At 39.2% G+C, this 19,260-nt stretch overlaps 1 protein-coding gene across 4 annotated transcripts in view; it reads left to right on the forward strand.

The window, feature by feature from the left end:
- RFTN1 (raftlin, lipid raft linker 1) overlaps positions 1-19,260 on the forward strand; it is a 172,486-nt gene that overhangs the window by 90,225 nt on the left and 63,001 nt on the right. For 3 of the 4 annotated variants that reach the window (XM_061586949.1, XM_061586951.1, XM_061586952.1), the window contains exon 5: positions 11,872-12,202. In XM_061586949.1, the coding sequence (XP_061442933.1) occupies positions 11,872-12,202 (331 nt within the window). The remainder of the gene's footprint in view (positions 1-11,871; positions 12,203-19,260) is intronic. The other variant, XM_061586953.1, reaches the window with a different exon arrangement.

Below are 19,260 nucleotides of genomic sequence, written 5' to 3' on the forward strand. Positions count from 1 at the left end.
CCACCTTATTAATCCTGGGATAACAAAGATGAATTTGCACTAATCATCATCATCTCAAACAGCAGTAGTATATCTTTAGCAGTAAAATGCTTCACCAACTGCTGCTGTTTGAGTGAATGGGGCAAATGCGACCAAAGGTAGTCAAGGTGTGTGTATGCTGGACTAAATGTCTAAAAATTGCTTATTGTCATGATGTTGCATCTGAACTACTATCTTGTTTCCATAGTCCAAGTTGCTATTTATCATGAAAACAAAAGGTACTAATCTGGGAAGCTGATCCTGAAAGATACCAATACTAGACAGGGTGTCTGTCTAAACAATCTACCCATCAGGTTACTTAATCTTATATTACACTAACTGCATCATAGTTTCTCATGGCCCCACCCATCTAAGCTGGCCATTGGTCCTTTCTGGGCAGGAGGGACTATAAAAAGGCTTCCTGTGTAAGTTGAGTCTTGCCCGAGCCTGGAAACTAATTGGCAGCCAGTGCAGTCAGGCCAGAACTGGTGATATATGTTCACAGCTTCCTGCTTTTGTTAACATTCTGGCAGCTGTGTTCTGCACTTAAGTTTTTGAACTGTCTTTAAAGACAGTCCCAGGTACAGCACTTCACAGTGATCCAGCATAGAGGTTACTAGAGCATAGACAACTGAACTAAAGCTATCCCAATCTTGATAAGGTTGCATCTGGGCCATTAGCTGAAGTTGGTGGAAGGCACATTGTGCCACTGAGGCTACCTGTATTCCCAATGACAATGATGGATCCAAGAGTACCCGCAAGCTGCGCACCTACTTGTTCGAGGGAACTGTGACTCAGTCCAGAACAAAATGCATCTCAGTCAGGAGAGCCACACACTAACAGTATCACAATCTTGTCTGGATTGAGCTTCAGTTTATTGGCTCTCATCCAATTAATCACTGAGGCTAGACACTGGTTCAGCACATTCACCACCACACCTGTTTGCAGGGATGCCAATAAGATTTTCTTGGCCCAGTACATGGCATGTGTACCCACCATAGTCCATTGGCAAGAACTGCTGCTTGTGTGCGTTAGGGATGGGATCTGTTGGCTGGTGCCGGTTTGAAAATATTACATCGACTTAACAGGCCGGTATTGATTCGATCTGTTTTTTTCCTCAAAAAAATACTGATATTAATATTGATGTTTTGAAAGGAAATATAATTATTTCTTTTCAAAGTAATGACAAATTAAAGGAAATATTGATAAATTTATCATTCTTAATATTGAAATATCATTCAATAATAATATTGGAATAATAATACTATTGGAATATCATTCTTAATATTGGAAGGGGATCCCAGGGAATGCAGTAATTATCAAACTATTGCCTTAATATCCGTTACAAGTAAAATAATGCTCAAGATTCTACAACAAAGGCTCTTACCATATATGGAGCGAGAAATGCCAGATGTCCAAGCTGGATTTAGAAAGGGAAGAGGCACCAGAGATCATATCGCAAACATATGTTGGATAATGGAACGGAGCAAGGAATTTCAGAAGAAAATCACCCTGTGCTTTATAGACTACAGCAGCGCCTTTGATTGTGTAGATCAGCCTTCCCCAACCGGTGTGCCTCCAGATGTTGTTGGACCACAACTCCCATCAGCCTCAGCCATTGGCAATGCTGGCTGAGGCTGATGGGAGTTGTGGTCCAACAACATCTGGAGGCACACTGGTTGGGAAAGGCTGGTGTAGATCATGAAAAACTATGGAATGCTTTCAAAGAAATGGGGGGGGCAAAGCATCTGATTGTCCTGATGTGCAACCTATACTCTGGACAAGATGCTACTGTAAGGACAGAATATGGAGAAACCGATTGGTTCCCAATCGGAAAGGGTGTGAGACAGGGGTGTATTTTATCACCCTATTTGTTTAACCTATATGCAGAATATATCATACAGAAAGTGGGATTGGACCAAGATGAAGGAGGTATGAAAACTGGAGGGAGAAATATCAGTAATTTAAGATATGCAGACAATACCATACTACTAGCAGAAACTAGTAATGGTTCAAAACGAATGCTGATAAAAGTTAAAGAGGAAAGCACAAAAGCAGGACTACAGGTGAAACTCAAGAAGACTAAAGTAATGACAACAGAAGATTTAAGTAACTTTAAAGTTGACAATGAGGACATTGAACTTGTCAAGGACTATCAATACCTCGGCACAGTCATTAACCAAAATGGAGACAATAGTCAAGAAATCAGAAGAAGGCTAGGATGGGGGAGGGCAGCTATGAGAGAACTAGAAAAGGTCCTCAAATGCAAAGATGTATCACTGAACACCAAAGTCAGGATCATTCAGTCCATGGTATTCCCGATTTCTATGTATGGATGTGAAAGTTGGGCAGTGAAAAAAGCGGATAAGAGAAAAATCAACTCATTTGAAATGTGGTGAAGAAGGAGAACTTTGCGCATACCATGGTATGCGAAAAAGACAAATAATTGGGTGTTAGCACAAATTAAACCAGAACTATCACTAGAAGCTAAAATGATGAAACTGAGGTTATCATACTTTGGACGCAACATGAGAAGACATGATTCACTAGAAAAGACAATAATGCTGGGAAAAACAGAAAGGAGTAGAATAAGAGGAAGGTGAAACAAGAGATGGATTGATTCCATAAAGGAAGCCACAGACCTGAACTTACAAGATCTGAACAGGGTGGTTCATGACAGATGCTCTTGGAGGTCATTGATTCATAGGGTCACTATAAGTCGTAGTTGACTTGAAAGCACATAACAAAAACAACAATGGCAATTTTCAAAAATAGCCATGGAAAATTGCTAATGGAAAATGCAGTACCAAATCCAAATTGGGCGGAATTCTAGCACATCCCTAATGTGCATATATGAACTTAGCCTGGTCTATATCAAAGGGCTGTTGCAAAGATAAAAAGGGGAAGGGGAGGGTAGAGTACACAACTTTGAATTCCTGAAAGAAAAGCAAGATATAAATATATTTACTGATAGGCAAAAAACCTTTCGGTTTAAGAACGTACCTATAGCCAACAGATATTTCTATTAAACTTTTAAAAGCAGGGAAATTGGGCAGCTATACTGAATGCATCAGGGGAGCAGGAGACCTGACCTCCTCTCTGAGATATTGTACTGCCCTACAAATTTGTCAAAATGCAAACACAATTTGGGTTGGTCTTTCACAGTCCAATCCATTTGCTTATGTAGCTTGGAAGAATTTGGTAAATGTGCCTCTGAGTGGTGGTAACACCTGCCATCTCCAAAGATGGAGAATTATATTTTTGTATGTTTGTTGGGGTTCTTCTTACTTTGCTTCATTATTCATCCCAGAAATCTGTGTCAAATTTATTTTTATTAATTTCAAAGCCTTTTTATTGGTCTATGTCATATGATGGTGAAGACAGCCTTGTGTTTCAAATTGGAGGTTATGTTCTATTTCTATTTTGGATGCATTAACAGTTGAATTTGAAACTGCAGTTTGATGTAAAATCAGACTGATTACAATATGTTGCTACTTCAGCAATGACTGTAGCTGTTGGAAAAAAACAAAGTTGGCCTGCCCATGATGCATGTTTTTTGCCTGCTATACTTAAGGAAAGGTGGACATGGTCAAAACATAGAGCACACCTAGAATTTTGCTAGAATATATTTCACCTCCTACTCTTTTATCTTGCGCAAATTGAGACACTCCTGAGGTCCACTGGAGACTATTCTGCAGAAGTCAGTGCCATTATTCCACAATTATGTTTGGAGTTTTTTTAGTATAAATTTTGCAAAGTGTTGCTGTACTTCACATATTCACAGAAACAAAAGAAAATGATTTCCTATAGGAAACGTCACTGAAATTGCAAAGTAAATCAGCCATATTTAAAGTGACTATCTGAACTATAGCAACTGTTTTAATATTGTTGCTTCCTCCCTGCTAAAACAAGATCAGCACAGCACATGTCTTGTTTCTGTTATTTGGGCTGATTGCAGGCGAAGGGGAGAGGAAGGAGGAGGAGGGGGGAAGGAGGGGATTGGAAGGGGATGGGGGAGGAGAAGGGAGGGGGGAAGGAATGGGGAGGGAAGAGGCAAGAGGAAGGGATAGGAAGGAGGAGGAGGAGAGGGCAGGTTTGATCATTTGCTTGCTTTTTGAGTTCAGTGTACAATTACGCTTAGGATAGGTGAAACTGACCTGGGGAAGGGGCAGGAAGGGGAGGGGCAGGGAGGAAGGGGGGTGGGAGGAGATTGGATGGGTGGTCACTGTGCAGAGGGGAAGCCTCTTTCCTTTCCAAAAGGAAAACATTGTGAACAGTATCATTCTTTTTCAGGGTTTCCTCCACCTTTTTATTCTACAGCAGGTACATGTAGCCTCCCAGCCAAATTTAAACCAAAGCTGTCCCTGGCCACATCCACACCAGACTTTTACTTCCCTTTAGATAGTCATGGCTTCTCCCAAAGAATCCTGGAAAGTGTAGTTAATGAAAGGTGCTGAGAGTTGCTAGGAGATTACAGGAGACCCTGTGCTTCAACAAGCAAGAGGCTGAAGCTCAATTAAGCAGGGGTAATGAAACCACACCCCACAACAAGAAGAGATTAGTAGTGGGAGACTCCCTACTGCATTGGATCGAAACTCAAGTATGCCGAGAAGATCCCTGGACTCGCCAGGTATGCTGTCTACCAGGAAGACTGATTAGAGATGTAACGGAAGGGTTGCCATCACTGATCAAGCCCACCGGCAGGTATCCCTTTCTTTTCATCCATGTGGGAGCAAATGATACTGCCAAATGGAGCTATGAAGAAATCACAGCAGTCTTTGAAGCTCTGGGAAGGAAACTCAAGGACTTTGGGGCCCAGATAGTTTTTTCATCCATCCTTCCAGTACTTACAAGAGGAGTAGAAAGGGAAAGAAAAATACTCTGTGTGAATGAATGGCTATGAAGGTGGTGCCAATGTGAGAGATTTGGATTCTGGGACCACAGGCTATGCTTCCTGGAAGATGGACTGCTGGCAAGTGATGGGTTGCATCTCACAAGGACTGGGAAGAATGTGTTTGGCCACAGCATGGAGAAGTTCACCAGGAGGGCTTTAAACTGAATCCTAAGGGGGAGAGAGACGTAAACTGGGTGGTAACGACTGATGAAGGCTTGTGAACAGTAACGGGAACAGAGAGATCAGCTGTAATAGGGCCCAGTAACGGTCCTCAAAAAAATGTAGTAAGGAAGCCAAGCCACAAATCACATGGTCTTTGATGTCTGTATACTAACGCGCAGAGAATGGGAAACAAGCAGGACGAACTTGAACTCTTAATACAGGAGTGTAATTACGACTTGATAGGTATAACTGAAACTTGGTGGGATGACTCCCATGACTGGAATACAGCAATTGAAGGATATAACTTGTTGAAAAAAACAGAAGGATAGGAAGATGAGCTTGGTAGCTCCATAGAGAGTGTCTTGATTGAAATTAATGGAGCAAGCAATAAAAGGAATGTGGTGCTTGGAGTCTCCTACAAACCACCCAATCAAGGAGAAGACAAGAATGAAACTTTTGAAAAGCAAATTGCCAATGTTTGAAGGAAGCATGATGTAGTAGTAATAGGGGACTTCAATTATCCCGATATCTGTTGGGAGACAAATTCTGCTAAACACGGCCCATCCAAGAAATTTCTGACTTGTGTTGGAGATAACTTTCTCCTACAGAAAGTGGAGGAAGCAAACAGAGGATCAGCTATCCTGGACTTGATTCTAATCAACAGAGATGATTTGTTGGATGAAGTGGCAGTTATGGGAACTCTGGGGGAAAGTGACCACACCATACTTGAATTCTTCATTTTAACAGAAGCAAAAGCTGAGAGTAGCCATATGCACACCCTGGACTTCAGGAAAGGTAATTTCAATAAACTCAGAACAATTGTAAGTATGGTTCCATGGCAAGTGACCCTAATGAGAAAAGGAGTCCAAGATGAGTGGGAGTTTTTTAAAAAAGGAAACTCTAAAAGTGCAATGGCAAGCAATTCCAACAAGGAAAAGGGGGGAAACAGCTGAAGAAGCCAATGTGGCTTCACAAAAAGCTTAGAGATGACCTGAAAACAAAAAAGGACACATATAGGAAGTGGAAAGAAGGCCAGGCCACAAAGGAAGAGTACAGGCAGGTATCACGGAATTGCAGGGATGGTGTCAGGAAGGCTAAAGCTGAGAATGAGCTGAGGTTAGCGAGGGATGCTAAAAGCAACAAAAAAGCTTTCTTCAGGTACGTCCATAGTAAAAGACAGAGAAAAGAAATGGTGGCACAGCTACTCAATGCCAAAGAAAAGGCAGAAATTGTCAATTCCTACTTTGGCTCAGTCTTCTCCCAAAAAAGGGTCTATGACCCTCCCGGGAAACATGAAGTAGAAGGGGCAGGATTGGCGCTTGAGACTGATAGACAAACAGTCAAGGAATACCTAATCACTTTGAACGAGTTCAGATTCCACAGGGATAAATACAAAGTTCTACACTTAGGAAAAAGAAACCAAATGCACAGTTATAACATGGGGGACACTTGGCTCAGCAATACGATATGAGAGAAGGATCTTGAAATTGTTGTTGATCACAAGCTGAATATGAGCCAACAGTGCGATGTGGCTGCAAAAAAGGCAAATGCTGTCTTAGGCTGCATTAACAGAAGTATAGTTTCCAAATTGCATGAAGTATTATTTCCCCTCTATTCGCACTGGTTAGGCCGCATCGAGTACTGTGTCCAGTTCTGGAGACCACACTTTAAGGAGGATGTAGACAAACTGGTTCAGAGGAGGGCAACAAGGATGATCAGGGGACTGGAAACAAAGTCCTATGAGGAGAGACTGAAAGAACTGGGCATGTTTAGCCTGAAGAAGAGAAGACTGAGGGGAGATATGATAGCACTCTTCAAGTACATGAAAGGTTGTCACACACAGGAAGGGCTGAGATTTCTTCTCAATCGTCCCAGAGTGCAGGACACGGAAAAATGGGCTCAAGTTGCTGGAAGCCAGATTTCAACTGGACATCAGGAAAAACTTCTTGTTAGAGCCATACGACAATGGAACCAATTACCTAGAGAGGTAGTGGGCTCTCTGACACTGGATGCATTTAAGAAGCAGCTGGCCAGCCATCTGTCAGGAATGCTTTGATTTGGATTCTTGCATTGAGCAGAGGATTGAACTTAATGGCCTTATAGGTCCCTTTCAACTCTACCATTCTATGATTCTATGAGATGCCCTGTTCCCATCACAGAGCTTATATCAGGGTGGCTGACTGTTAAACCACTCTGGCCACTGGTGCTCTGTCAGGGGAATAGGAGTCTTCCCAGGATTCTTTGGGTGAAACCATGACTGTATCAAGTGAAATCAAAGTCTGGTGTGGGTGTGGCCCCCTGATTAGGCAAGCCCAGCAGCTGTGAGTCTGGCTTTTAGAACACTGACAGTCAGTTCTTACTGAACATGCCAGACATTATCATTGAGTTCAATGCAAAATTTCTTAAATTAATTAAAAATTAGTCAGGCATTTTTTAACTTTTAAACTGCAGAAGATGAAGGTCAGAGTATGAGACAATGTCAGTAATAGGTTTACAGGTACTGTGTGAAAATGGCTGATTTTTAATTCATTTCAACAGATTATGAGAACTCTGACAGAAAAAAGTCCAAGGGACCTGGTTTTTTTCTCTCTTTCTACACTTTGAATTCTTGATTGTCTCTGACTGTTTTGTGTATCGCCATGAATATTTAGAGGGTTGTTAAGCAAGCATTTCTGAGTTCAGGACTATAGGTTTTGTATGCTTTTGTTTTGAAATGAGCTTATGGGAAGCATCAGAATGGCATGGGGGGATATTTTCGATTTAACATTGCGGAATGCAAAAAATCCATGCTGGCTATAGTATACAGCCAATTTTGTGGCTGTATAATAATGTCATTCATGTAAGGAAAAATAAACATGTACAAAGCCAGAAAATCAGCCCCCTTGTTTTAATTGCAACATTTCATAGTCCTGATTTTTACAGTAAAATGAAACAACAATAAAATGTTTGCCAATCCTGATAAGTAATAACAAGCAAAAAATTCTCTGTGCAGTTTAACAACTTTAGTGTCCAAGCTACAACTCTCAGCCTAGCCTACCTCACAAGGCTGTTGTGGAGATAAAAAGTGGGGGTGGATGGTGTACACAGTCCTGAGCTCCTGGGAAGAAAAGCAAGGTACAAATATACAACAACAAGCAACAAATACTCTAAGCATGTGCAATTTATCTCACACACAATATTTTGCCAGCCTTGATAAACAAAAGAAGTATAGTCTGTATGGATTTTAACTTGATGCACCTGTATGGTGTTTGATTATTTTATGGTTGTATTTGCAGATTCATTTTGTATTTTATGTTTTTATTTTATGGTTACTGAATATTAATAAATAAGAGTCCTGTGATGATAAGTAGACAATTTGTGGTTGTATAACATGGAAAATTGGGTGAGGGTTTTTTGCAATCTCACAATTTATTTCTCAGCAGGAAGGAAGCCTCATTTATTTCAAGGGAATTACTCCCCCAGTAAAATATAACAAAGCAAGCCAATTGTAAAGGCACCACACTTGGAGACTGAATGAAATAATGTCAACACAGAGTAAAGTGCTTGAACAAACACACCCCAGTATCCTCTAGTATCCAGCATCAGGCTAGCAGCAGCATCAACAAGGAGCTTTTTCTTTTTCTGCTGCTCTGGGAGGCTCCCTTCCTGAGTTCCAGACAGAGGTGGTCAGTATTCTTTCCTCTGATTGCTTAGCAACAGTGATTCATTGTCGTTAGAAAATGTGGCTGCCTGCTGAAAGCTTAGACAGCTGCCTCAACATTTTGCTTTCTAACTTTCTTTGTAGATGTCTATTTGACTTACTTTTTTTTAAAGAAAGCTAAGAGTCTGAGGGCCCTGCTGGCTTGGGGCCTGGTATATGTGTGTTCTCTGTACCTGCCCCTGTGGGCAGCCTTCCCTGTTTTGAGCTATAAAGGAATTGCATGTCATCTATCATGCAGTGATGGCAATGCATTCTAGAACTCTGGATGACTTCAGTCAGTGATTTCATGCAGGTGTTAAACAGCATGTGGAATCCCACACTGGAGACTCTACAGGGCTGAGTAACATCTCATAAATACCACCGTCTGTAGTCAAGCTATCTAGACAGGAGCAGTGCCTCCAACTCCCAACCTGGCTAGCTACTCTGGAAAGATACCATGGTCAATAGCATTGAAAGCCATGAGATGTCAAGGAGTATCAGCAGGGACATATTTCCCCATCTTTCTGTTCATCATACAGGGTGACCAAAGTGGTCTCAGTGCCAAAGCCAGACCTAAACCTGGATTGAAATGGATCCAGAAAATCCATCTCACACAAGAATGCATGGACTTGGTCAGCTTGTTCTTTGAGCATGATTTCCTGGTTCCCAGCCACTGGCTCATCTGGGACCCCAATGCCTGTGGCCCATCTCTGATGCTAAAAAACAGGTTGTCAATTTTAATGATATAGGGGCCCATCAAACTGTTTCTCCTTTTACTCTAGATCAGCCTTTGCCAACCAGTGTGCCTCCAGATGTTGTTGGACCACAACTCCCATCAGCCTCAGCCAGCATTGCCAATGGTCAGGAAGATGGAAGTTGTGGTCCAACAACATCTGGAGGCACACTGGTTGGGAAAGGCTGCTCTAGATAGCTGAAACTCTACCTCTACTAGGCTATTAATTTTGATAAAGATCTTCTACCATGATGTTCGCATCACCTTGGCATTGTATCAGCAAATTACATACCTTATTCCAAAATCCTCTAATTGACCTTCTGGCTTTCTCTTGCTTTCCTGGGGAAGCAGGCTTCAGTTCCTGCCATCACACAAATCAGGGCATAAACTGTAACAATAGTGTAAGAGGAAGTTGTTTGTTCTATCATCCAGGTGTCTTGTATGTATTCAGCACAGTAGCATGACCAACAGGAAGTTGGATGATTCATAACATTTGGGGGAAGATAGAATGAGCTTCCTCTGGTTTGTTTTTAAAGGTTGAATAAAATGACTGCTTCTTTGCAGTCTCTGTCATAGTACAGCTCATGCAGAGTATCCACTTTGTTTGCATTTGAAAAAGCTTGCCTTGTCATTATTGTGGTCTCTAATAATGGGAGATTTTGGTGCTGTGTACTTAAAATGGTTGGGTATAAAGAGACAAGACTTATCACATTCTAATAGCATTTATTTTTATAATGGGGTTGTGTCTGAACTCTGAGTGAACATAGTGGCCCCACTGTGTCACCTTTTTCTACACAGTGAATTTACCTGTCTTGGAGAGAAGCAGCAAACCAACGTTATCTTTTCATTATATTATCAAAATTCAGGGCAGAGATCTTATTGTTCTCTGCCCTAGTGATGAACTCTCAATGAAGTAAATGGTGGTTGGGGCAGGAGGTCAGCTCTGGATAACAGAGGATATATCACACATACACATCTCTATCATTGTAACTAACTGCGCACAAACTTCTTTTACTTTAGTTCTGTATTTCATGTTTTTCTTGCTCCATTGTTCATTCCTCTAGTTCTTATTTTTCACAATTTGGAAGATTTAGGTGCCAAAAAGCAAGGAAATCTACCACAGGCTTGTATCCAAAGAGCAACTTGAGCAAGTGGAGGGACAGTTCCATTCTCCGAAGGGGGGAGTGTCTCACTTCTGCCAATTTCACCATCTCCAGACGCCCCTTTGGTGCTGCATCACACATAGTTCTGGAGGATGACCAGGCATGAGCAGGATTTTGTCCATTCTTCTTTGGATACTAGCCATTGTATCGCAAGTCTTCACTTTGCAGATTTTAAAAATACATTCATTTTATTTCTTTCACTTTTGACATCTTGTAAAATGGCTATTGTTTCTGCAGAACTTGTGCTAGAACCCTATTCTCATCTTTAGTAATCCTTGCTCTTCCACTTCTGATAAGCTCCCTCCAGCTCATGAAAATAATTCTGTACAACCACATCTATTTCCTGCTATTCTTTATGTTCTTTTTCTGCACGTTTTCAGTTTTCAGTTCTGCTTTCACTATCATTACTCCTTCCTCTTTCATGCAGCTTATATTTCCAGGGAATTAATAATTTTCCAGAATCACGAATTATCTGCATTTCTAAATTCTGATGTCTGCACATTGTAGTTCTTTCTCCCGCCCTTTTCAGAATCCTAGATTCATTATTTCCTAATAACTTTTTTCCTTAGCGCCTTCTGCTTTTATATTCTCCACCAGCTCTTCCCTATATCTATGTCTATTTTTTTTAGGAGAATCTTCTAGAAAGTAGTCCCCAAAGGCATACCAAGATTTTTTAGAAACCTACTTTTTGTTGCATCATTCTGGAAAAAATGGGGGGAAATCTATAAAAATACATTGCAGTTATTTTCCAGTTTAAATGTTTTTTCTGAATGCTAAATTGTGATAGAAATAAATAATAAAAAGACAGGTGCAAAAAAGAATATGGGGGACAGCCTGAAACTCTTAAGAGAAGTGACAATTTGCATCTATGTCATTTCTCTGCTCTACATGAGCATTATTAATTAGAAGAACAAATGCAGGAAATCCATAAAGCTGAAATGTTGCATTTTCAGTGACAGCATCCAATATATATATATAAATGATACATATCGTAGTCTTGTGTGTTCACATTTCATCTTAAAAAACTTTTTTTTAAGGAGTTCATGTCAGACTTCCATGGAATGTAGTGTATAAATCCAATTAGACTTCCCATGCACTGTGGGGGAGCTGGGCACCCAAACCATAAAATAACTCTGGTTTGCTTGATGTGTGTATATTTGAAACACTTCTATTCCTGAAGGACAACTTGTAAATTAAAATGTAATCTCTCTTGATTTTATAGATTCAAGATGCAGCAAGTCGGGGCTTGAGGTTTGTTGGAATAATACCTCAATATGCTTCCGAAATGAACTCCAAGAGCTGCAGTGCTGAAATATCCACCAGCAACAGCTCCAGAGAACTAAAAGGTGACAAAAATCCATCAGATTTTGCTGAAGGTTATGTTTCATTGGATCATGAAAAAGCAGATTGCACTAATGGATTCAAAGCCCCAGCAGCAAGGGATGAAAATGTTGACCAGTATGTAGGCCCCAATGAAGATCTGGAAGATGAAGGGCAGGTTGCAGAACATCTCAGTTTAAGCTCTACTGGAGAAAATGGAGGGCAACTTCAAGGTGAGAATGCAAGTGCTTCCACAAGGCTACTGTGGATATGTTAGCACAATGCCATATTGGCAGCGAGTTCTCTGCTGCCTTAAAGTGAGATTTCAAAGGAATAAAATCATGAGTTTGACATTTATTGTCATTGATAATAGCATTATTAATAATCAAAACTCTTTTAATCTTGTTTGTTCTTGCAGAAGTGCTACAGGTAGGGTAACATGATAGTAATGGTATAAACAAGGTGTTAGGGATGTAGAGATGTTGGTTTGTCAGGGTTACAGGCTGAGTCCATGCCTATGTTAGTATATTTAGCCTACTGGTTTTAAGCCTTTAATCTCCTGGACTATGCAGGCTTTCATGGCATACTGAAGGAAGAATTATCTTAGAAAAAAAGAAACATAAATAAAAATGTAAGAAGAGCCCTTCTGGCTCAGATCAGAGGCCTATATAGTCTAGTATTCTTTTCCCCACAGTGGCCAAATAGATGCCTATGGGAAGCCCATGAGTAGGACATGAGTGTAATGGAACTCTCCAGTTCATGATTCCCAGCAACTGGTATTCAGAAGCATGGGGTTTCTGATCATGACTGTGGCCATAGCTCAGTGCAGAGCATCTGCTTTGCATACCGAAGGTCCCAGGTTCAGTCACCAGCATCTCTATGTAGGTAATGTTCCCTCTCTGAAACCCTAGTCAGTGTATACTGATCAATGGTCTGATTCAGTCTGTATTCCTAACACCATTGATAGCCTTACTATCTGTGAATTTGTCTAATTCTCATTTAAAATTATCTAAGTCAGTGGATATCACATCTTGGAGAAACAACTGTCATGCTTTAGCTGTTCTTTGTGTGAAGTACTCCCTTTAGTCTGTGCTGAATCTCCCACCCTTCAGCCTAATAGCATGACCCCAGGTTTTAGTATTATGAGATAAGGAGAAAAAATATCCCTATCTACTTTATCCATACCATATGTAATTGTATTCACCTTATGTCCGATACTTTTTTCTAACAGCCCCAAACATTATAACCTTTCCTCATACTGCAGTTGGCGCAAACCTCTGATGATTTTGTTGTTCTTTTCAGCACCTTTTTCAACTCTATAGTCTTTTTTAAGGAGTGGTGAATAGACTTCTGTATGCAGTAATCCAAGTGTGGTTGCATCATAGATTTGTATAAAGGCATTAGAATATTGGCAATTTTATTTTCAATCCCTTTCCTAATGGTCCTTAATATGGAATGTTCCTTTTTCACCACTGCCTCACTGGGTTGATGTTTTCATTGAGCTATCCACTACAATCCCATTTTGTGATCACTCATTGCCAGTTCAGATCTCACTAGTGTATATGTAAAGTTAGGATTTTCTGCCCCAATGGGCATGAATGTACATTTACTTGCATTGAACCACATATGCCCATTCATCCAGCATGGAGAGATCTTTTCGAGCTCCTCACAGTTCCTTGCTGTTAGCACCCTGAACAATTTGGTGTCAAACATGGCTGCCTCACTGTTCAACCCCAAATCCAGATCATTTGTGAACAAGTTAAAAATTACTAGTCCTCATATTGATGCTTGGGGAACTCCATTTTTATACCCTTCCTTTTAACTTAAGCAAATTAAAATTGGTCCACTGCCTGCTGGATTTGTTTGCTGCTTCTATTTCCTCCTTGCAGAGCTGATGTTCTCCAAACTTGTGCTTCACTTCAATTTACTACTTGCTGATAGAAAGTTGAAATTCCCAGTGGATTTTGCAGCTCCCAGAGAGAGGAAACAAAGTTCAAAGCATTTTGGGATGTATCAACAGCAGTGTAGGTCAATTTCACAATACAAATTTTAGACATAGTACAAGGGTTCACATTTGGAGAGCTTATGAATAATTGTGATGTCTGCTAGTAATACTTTTCTTTTTTCATAAGATATAGTCAATACTTCTAAAGCCCCTTTTTCTTTGGTTTGGTTTGGGCAGATTGCTTAATAACTTGTAATTTGAGAACAAAATGACTACTACTATTATTAGAGCAGCAAAAACAAAACCCTTTTCATTCATTTTTGAACAAAACCTGATGTGTTGTAATAATCTATAATCTGTTTTCAATTAATGTATTTCTACATTAGTATCTCTTGTGAGATGCTAATTGTTTAGTATAAAATAGTATATAGTATTACATAAAAAGAAAAACTCCATAGAGCCTGCCAATTATTTTAGAATACAAATCTAACCTCCCCCCCCCTTTTTTTTTTTGGTCATGTCTCCCTTAGCGGATTCAATTTCATGTGATTTCTCATTCAAACTAGAGGGAGGAGATCCAGGCTCATCTCTGCAATATAATGTTGGGTCCCACCCCAATCTTTGAGCAGTGAGAGATCTCCAGGGGTCCCTGCGATTACTCAGGGTTTGGTTTCCTAGGAAAGAAGATTAGCAAAGACTATGGTGTCTTTATGAAATATGGTTTTTATTTACACACATTCCAACCTGAGTTTAAGATGGAGGGGTTCAAAGCATCAGCAGCTCAATAGATCTTGCTTTTCCATCAGGCTTACAGGAGGCATCCTAAAGCTGTGGTGCAGGGAGCCAGCCTCTCTGCCTGTCTCCAGTTCCCAGCCTTTCCTCAGACCCAACTCAAAACACAAGCTTCTCTTAGGCCCCAGGAAGAGGGGCGCGCTGCTGAAGTTTTTAATAACAATAGGATCTCCATGGCCCATTTACCAGTTAATGGGAACTTGGCAGACCCATTAGCTCACCTGGCCACTCTGTTAGATTAACAAAAGAGACTCATCTGACCAGCGGAGCTCCAGGTGCGGGGTTCCAAATCAGAGGCTGGAAGGGGACTCATAGAAATCATCTATCTCGACCCCAAACCCTCAACACTATTTTCTTCCACATAGCTAAGATTTATTAATTATGTTAAAATTGCTAATTAGACCCATCTGGCAGGATTTTCAGGTAACTTTCTGTTTACTATGTTTCTTGCTTATAGTAACTTCTCATGATCCTCTTTCAAGTAGGTTTGCGTGAAAGATAGGCACAGCAACTTAATCAGTACATTGTCATATAATATCCTTTACAACTTTTCATTCTTCCCAGCACGTTATTTTGGGGAAGTTTATTTTAAAGTACAATTACAGTTATATATGCAATTGTCAGAAGTGTTTTATGTCATCATTTATTGTTATGTATGCCACTTTGTGAGGATATTGCCCTAAAAAAGCAGCCTAGCATACTATAAGTAAATAAATCTATCTCAAGGGCTTCTTCACATTACTGTGGGCAAAAAACACTATGCATTGTAGTGTATTAAGACTGTGCACAGTTTTCCTTTCATGTGCATACAAGATAAACATATTATGTATAGTAAACATGCTGCTATATATCTGACTTCTGTGATCCTTCCTCCATTTCTGTGAGAACAGGATAGCAAAGATTACTCTAGGACCACATATTACCAGTATAAGATTTCTAGCCAGAACTGGCCTTAAGAATTCTATTGCTCTTTAAAATGCAACCAAAATAAATGATAAGTTCATTTATCCCCCCCCCCAAAAAAGTGAAAGAACATCTAGATTGTAACAATATATTTCAGTTATGATATATATTCCATTGGTGGTTTTTTTTAATGGTGGGTTTCTATCCATCTTTCAAAAACTGTTGTTTTTTATTGTTTGTACTGCCTGTTTCAGATATTATCGCTTTTGCCTTAGGTATAATTCTAATTTGGAAGCTCTTCTTACCTGCTCTTGTTTGATTGTAATGCTCACAAGTAACAAATTTAGGGAGCTGTTCTGTGACTTGTGTGTATGTAAGAAAAGTAGGTATTTTCCAGTACTCAAACATTTTTCTCCACACTACTTCTGATTTCTTTATTATACTTTTGCAACTGTAGTTTTCTTCAGCACTTCCTTTTCCTAACCTGGAAAACTTATTCCACTTTTGGCATTAATCTTTCTTCCTCCCATGTGAGCACAGAGTATTATCTGCCTTATCTTTTACAAGGCAACCCTGTTTCCCTACACACCCCTTTTCCTTTTCCAGAAGTCCATTTTGGGCTTAACCAGACTTTGTAAATGCAGACTTCATTATGGCCTCTGTTCCAGAGTTTTGATTTTTTTCTAATGACACTATTTATTTGCCTCCTTTTTTGCTTTGTCTTGTACTGCTTTTTTATTATTTTGAATGGTCTTTACTTATCCATATATTTGTTGTCCCTTACATATGACTAGCAGAATGTTATATCCCACCCACAAGTGTATTCTTAACTTTTTAGTTATAAATGGAAACATATTTATATATGTTTATATATAACAGAATTTAAAACATAATTGCTGATGTTAAAATAATATTGGGTGGTTTTTTTAAATATGTGTATGTTGAATTGTAAAGTTACTGGCTGAAAGAAGCCTGATTCTGTTTCCTACAAATACAGAATGATAAAACAATCCTCTTGATCTATATAAATCCTAGCTCAGCAGTTGGATGGCTTTGCCAAACCAACATCTCAACATCCATCCTTATGTGTGTAAAATAAACATATTCCACTGTTACTTTTTTATCATTAATTTTTATTCAAATTTTCAAAGACAAAAAACAAAACAAAACAAAAACAATTAAACAATAAAATAAAATGTCGACTTCCGATTTGTTGCAGATCAGTTATAGGTCTAGAATATATAACAATCCTATCTCTAAAATTGTATTATAAAATCACTTTCCTCCAGTAGTTATCTTAATTAATCATCAAATCTCATAAACATTATTTTATTCTTTCCACAAAAAGTCAGAGAGGTTTCAATTCCTTGAAAGATATATCTTTCAATTTTTCTCCGAATAAACATATCGCTTAATCCATCTAATTCAAATCTGTTAGGCCCAATAATTTCAATAGCCATTCTTCCATTATCTATATTAATTCCATCTTCAATAATCCTGTTAAGTCCAGTAATTTCAGTAGCCATTCTTCCGTTATCAATATCCCATAATAATCTTGTTGTCATAGCCATAGTCCAAGTAAACATATCAATTAATCCATCTCGTCAAATCTGTTAAGTCCAATAATTTCCATAACCATTCTTCCATTATCAATATTAATTCCATCTTCCATCTTCAATAGTCCTGTTAAATCCAGTGGTTTCAGTATCCATTCGTCCATTATCAGTATCCCATGATGATCTTGCTGTCGTAGCCATAGTCATATAACAAGAGTCTGATGGGAATTTCCCCCTCACAAATATGTCTTTGCCATCAATTCTGAATATGTTGTTGAAATATTGTTGTAAAGTCACACCTTTGCTCTGGGTGCATCTCTGCTCTGTCACATATTTGTAGTTAATTCCATAAATTTTTTCCATGTCAAGCCCCATCACATCATTCCAGTCTAGAATTCTGAATATGTTGCTGAAGTATTGATGCAAAGTCATATCTCTGTTCTTCTTTTTTACAAAATGCACTGGCTCATCTCTTAAGAGTTTCTCTACTGTCTCTGTAGCCAACTCCATAGATTTTTTCTATGTCAAACTCCATCACATCATTCCAGTCCAGAAAATTATCCAAGACATTGATAACTTTACCACCAAAATCTTCATTAATTTCTTCAGAGACAACGTTGAATTCCAAACAGTCAACTTTATTTCTAACATCCATAAAATCCAAATCTTTTTCAAATTTCACATTTGTTCCAATCTCCAGGTCTTGTAGCTTCCCTATCCCATCAAACTCCTCTCTCACAGAATCCACTATTTCTTTAAGCTCCTGCATCATTTTGTTAAGTTCAATTTTCATCTCCTGTCTACCCTGTCTCAGGGTTTGTTTCGTTATCTCAATCTCACCCATTATTTTCTGAAACATAATTTCTTCCATGGTCTCATTCACTTTCCTGGTTGTCATTCTTAAAACCACAGAGACAAAAAATATTTCAGCCACAATTGGGTTAATATTTCAGGCTTGCTTGTATCAGTGTAGACAATACAGTCTGCCTTATCTCTATGTGTTCAGGAATACAAAACAAACTTAGTTCCCAACATCAAAACAATTAGTGGCGTCGTGAACAAGCAGATTCGTCAAAATGAAATAGACCAAAAAAAAAAAATCCCCCCCCCTCCTTGAAATAGAAATCCCTCTTCCGTTGATATCTTTAGAATGCACCTCCAGGACAGCTTTTTGCGATAAAAACAAAGATAAGCTTTTTCGATTTCTTTCCTCCTTAATTTCGTTAGTGAAAGAGAAAATCCAAAACTCACCCAGAAGTTCTTCACAGCTGATTCATTGACAAATCTCTTTTTTGCTGCACCAATTTAAGCCAAGTGGAAAAAGAAGATAGAAAGAAGGATGCTTATCTGCCTGTTAGAGTCCGTTTTTTCTTTAAAGAAAAGATAAACGTGTCGCTGTAATCAGCTAGAGCTTGATGAAAGTCCGTCCGGCATTGCAGTTTGAACTTTCTCTCATAAATAAATGAAATCCAGTCCTCCCCACAAAAACAGGCTTTGGGGTTGATCTCTACGTTTCTCCCTGCCCGGGAGAAAATCTATATCAGTCAAAAAGAGTGTTCTGACTAATTTTAAAGCTGAAAAAGCTTCTTCTGAGACGAGAGCTCGCTCAGAGGCAGCACAGGCAAAGCAACCCTTCCCGGAAATCCACATATTCCACTGTTACTACAGTAATTTGCATTCACACATTTTGACATGAGTAATGTAGGAATTTAGAGACTTCTGTGCTTTTCAGCTACAGAATCAAAGTACAGTCCAGGGATTTGTGTATGCTATCTGTGTGTCTCTGCATTTTTTCTTCCAAATTTTCTTTAAACTATCCGATCCAAATTCTTTAAATCACCTGGATCCAAAAAGCAGTTTAGGGATCTAGTAAAAGAGTGCTTTGTTTTTGCTTGACACTATTGAATGCACTTTTAAACCAAATTTCTCTCATTACCAGACCTTGTACCAAATCCCCTGATTGATTAATTAATTAACTTTTGTAAAATAAAAAAAAATAGAGGTATTTTAAAGAGTTCTATGGGAACAACATCTGAGGGGAGACTTTCTGAAACTCACTTGAATGCACAAATGGCATATGCAGGCACCCTAGATT

The sequence above is a fragment of the Rhineura floridana genome, chromosome 10, assembly GCF_030035675.1.
Source record: "Rhineura floridana isolate rRhiFlo1 chromosome 10, rRhiFlo1.hap2, whole genome shotgun sequence".
Taxonomy (NCBI): Eukaryota; Metazoa; Chordata; class Lepidosauria; order Squamata; family Rhineuridae; genus Rhineura; species Rhineura floridana.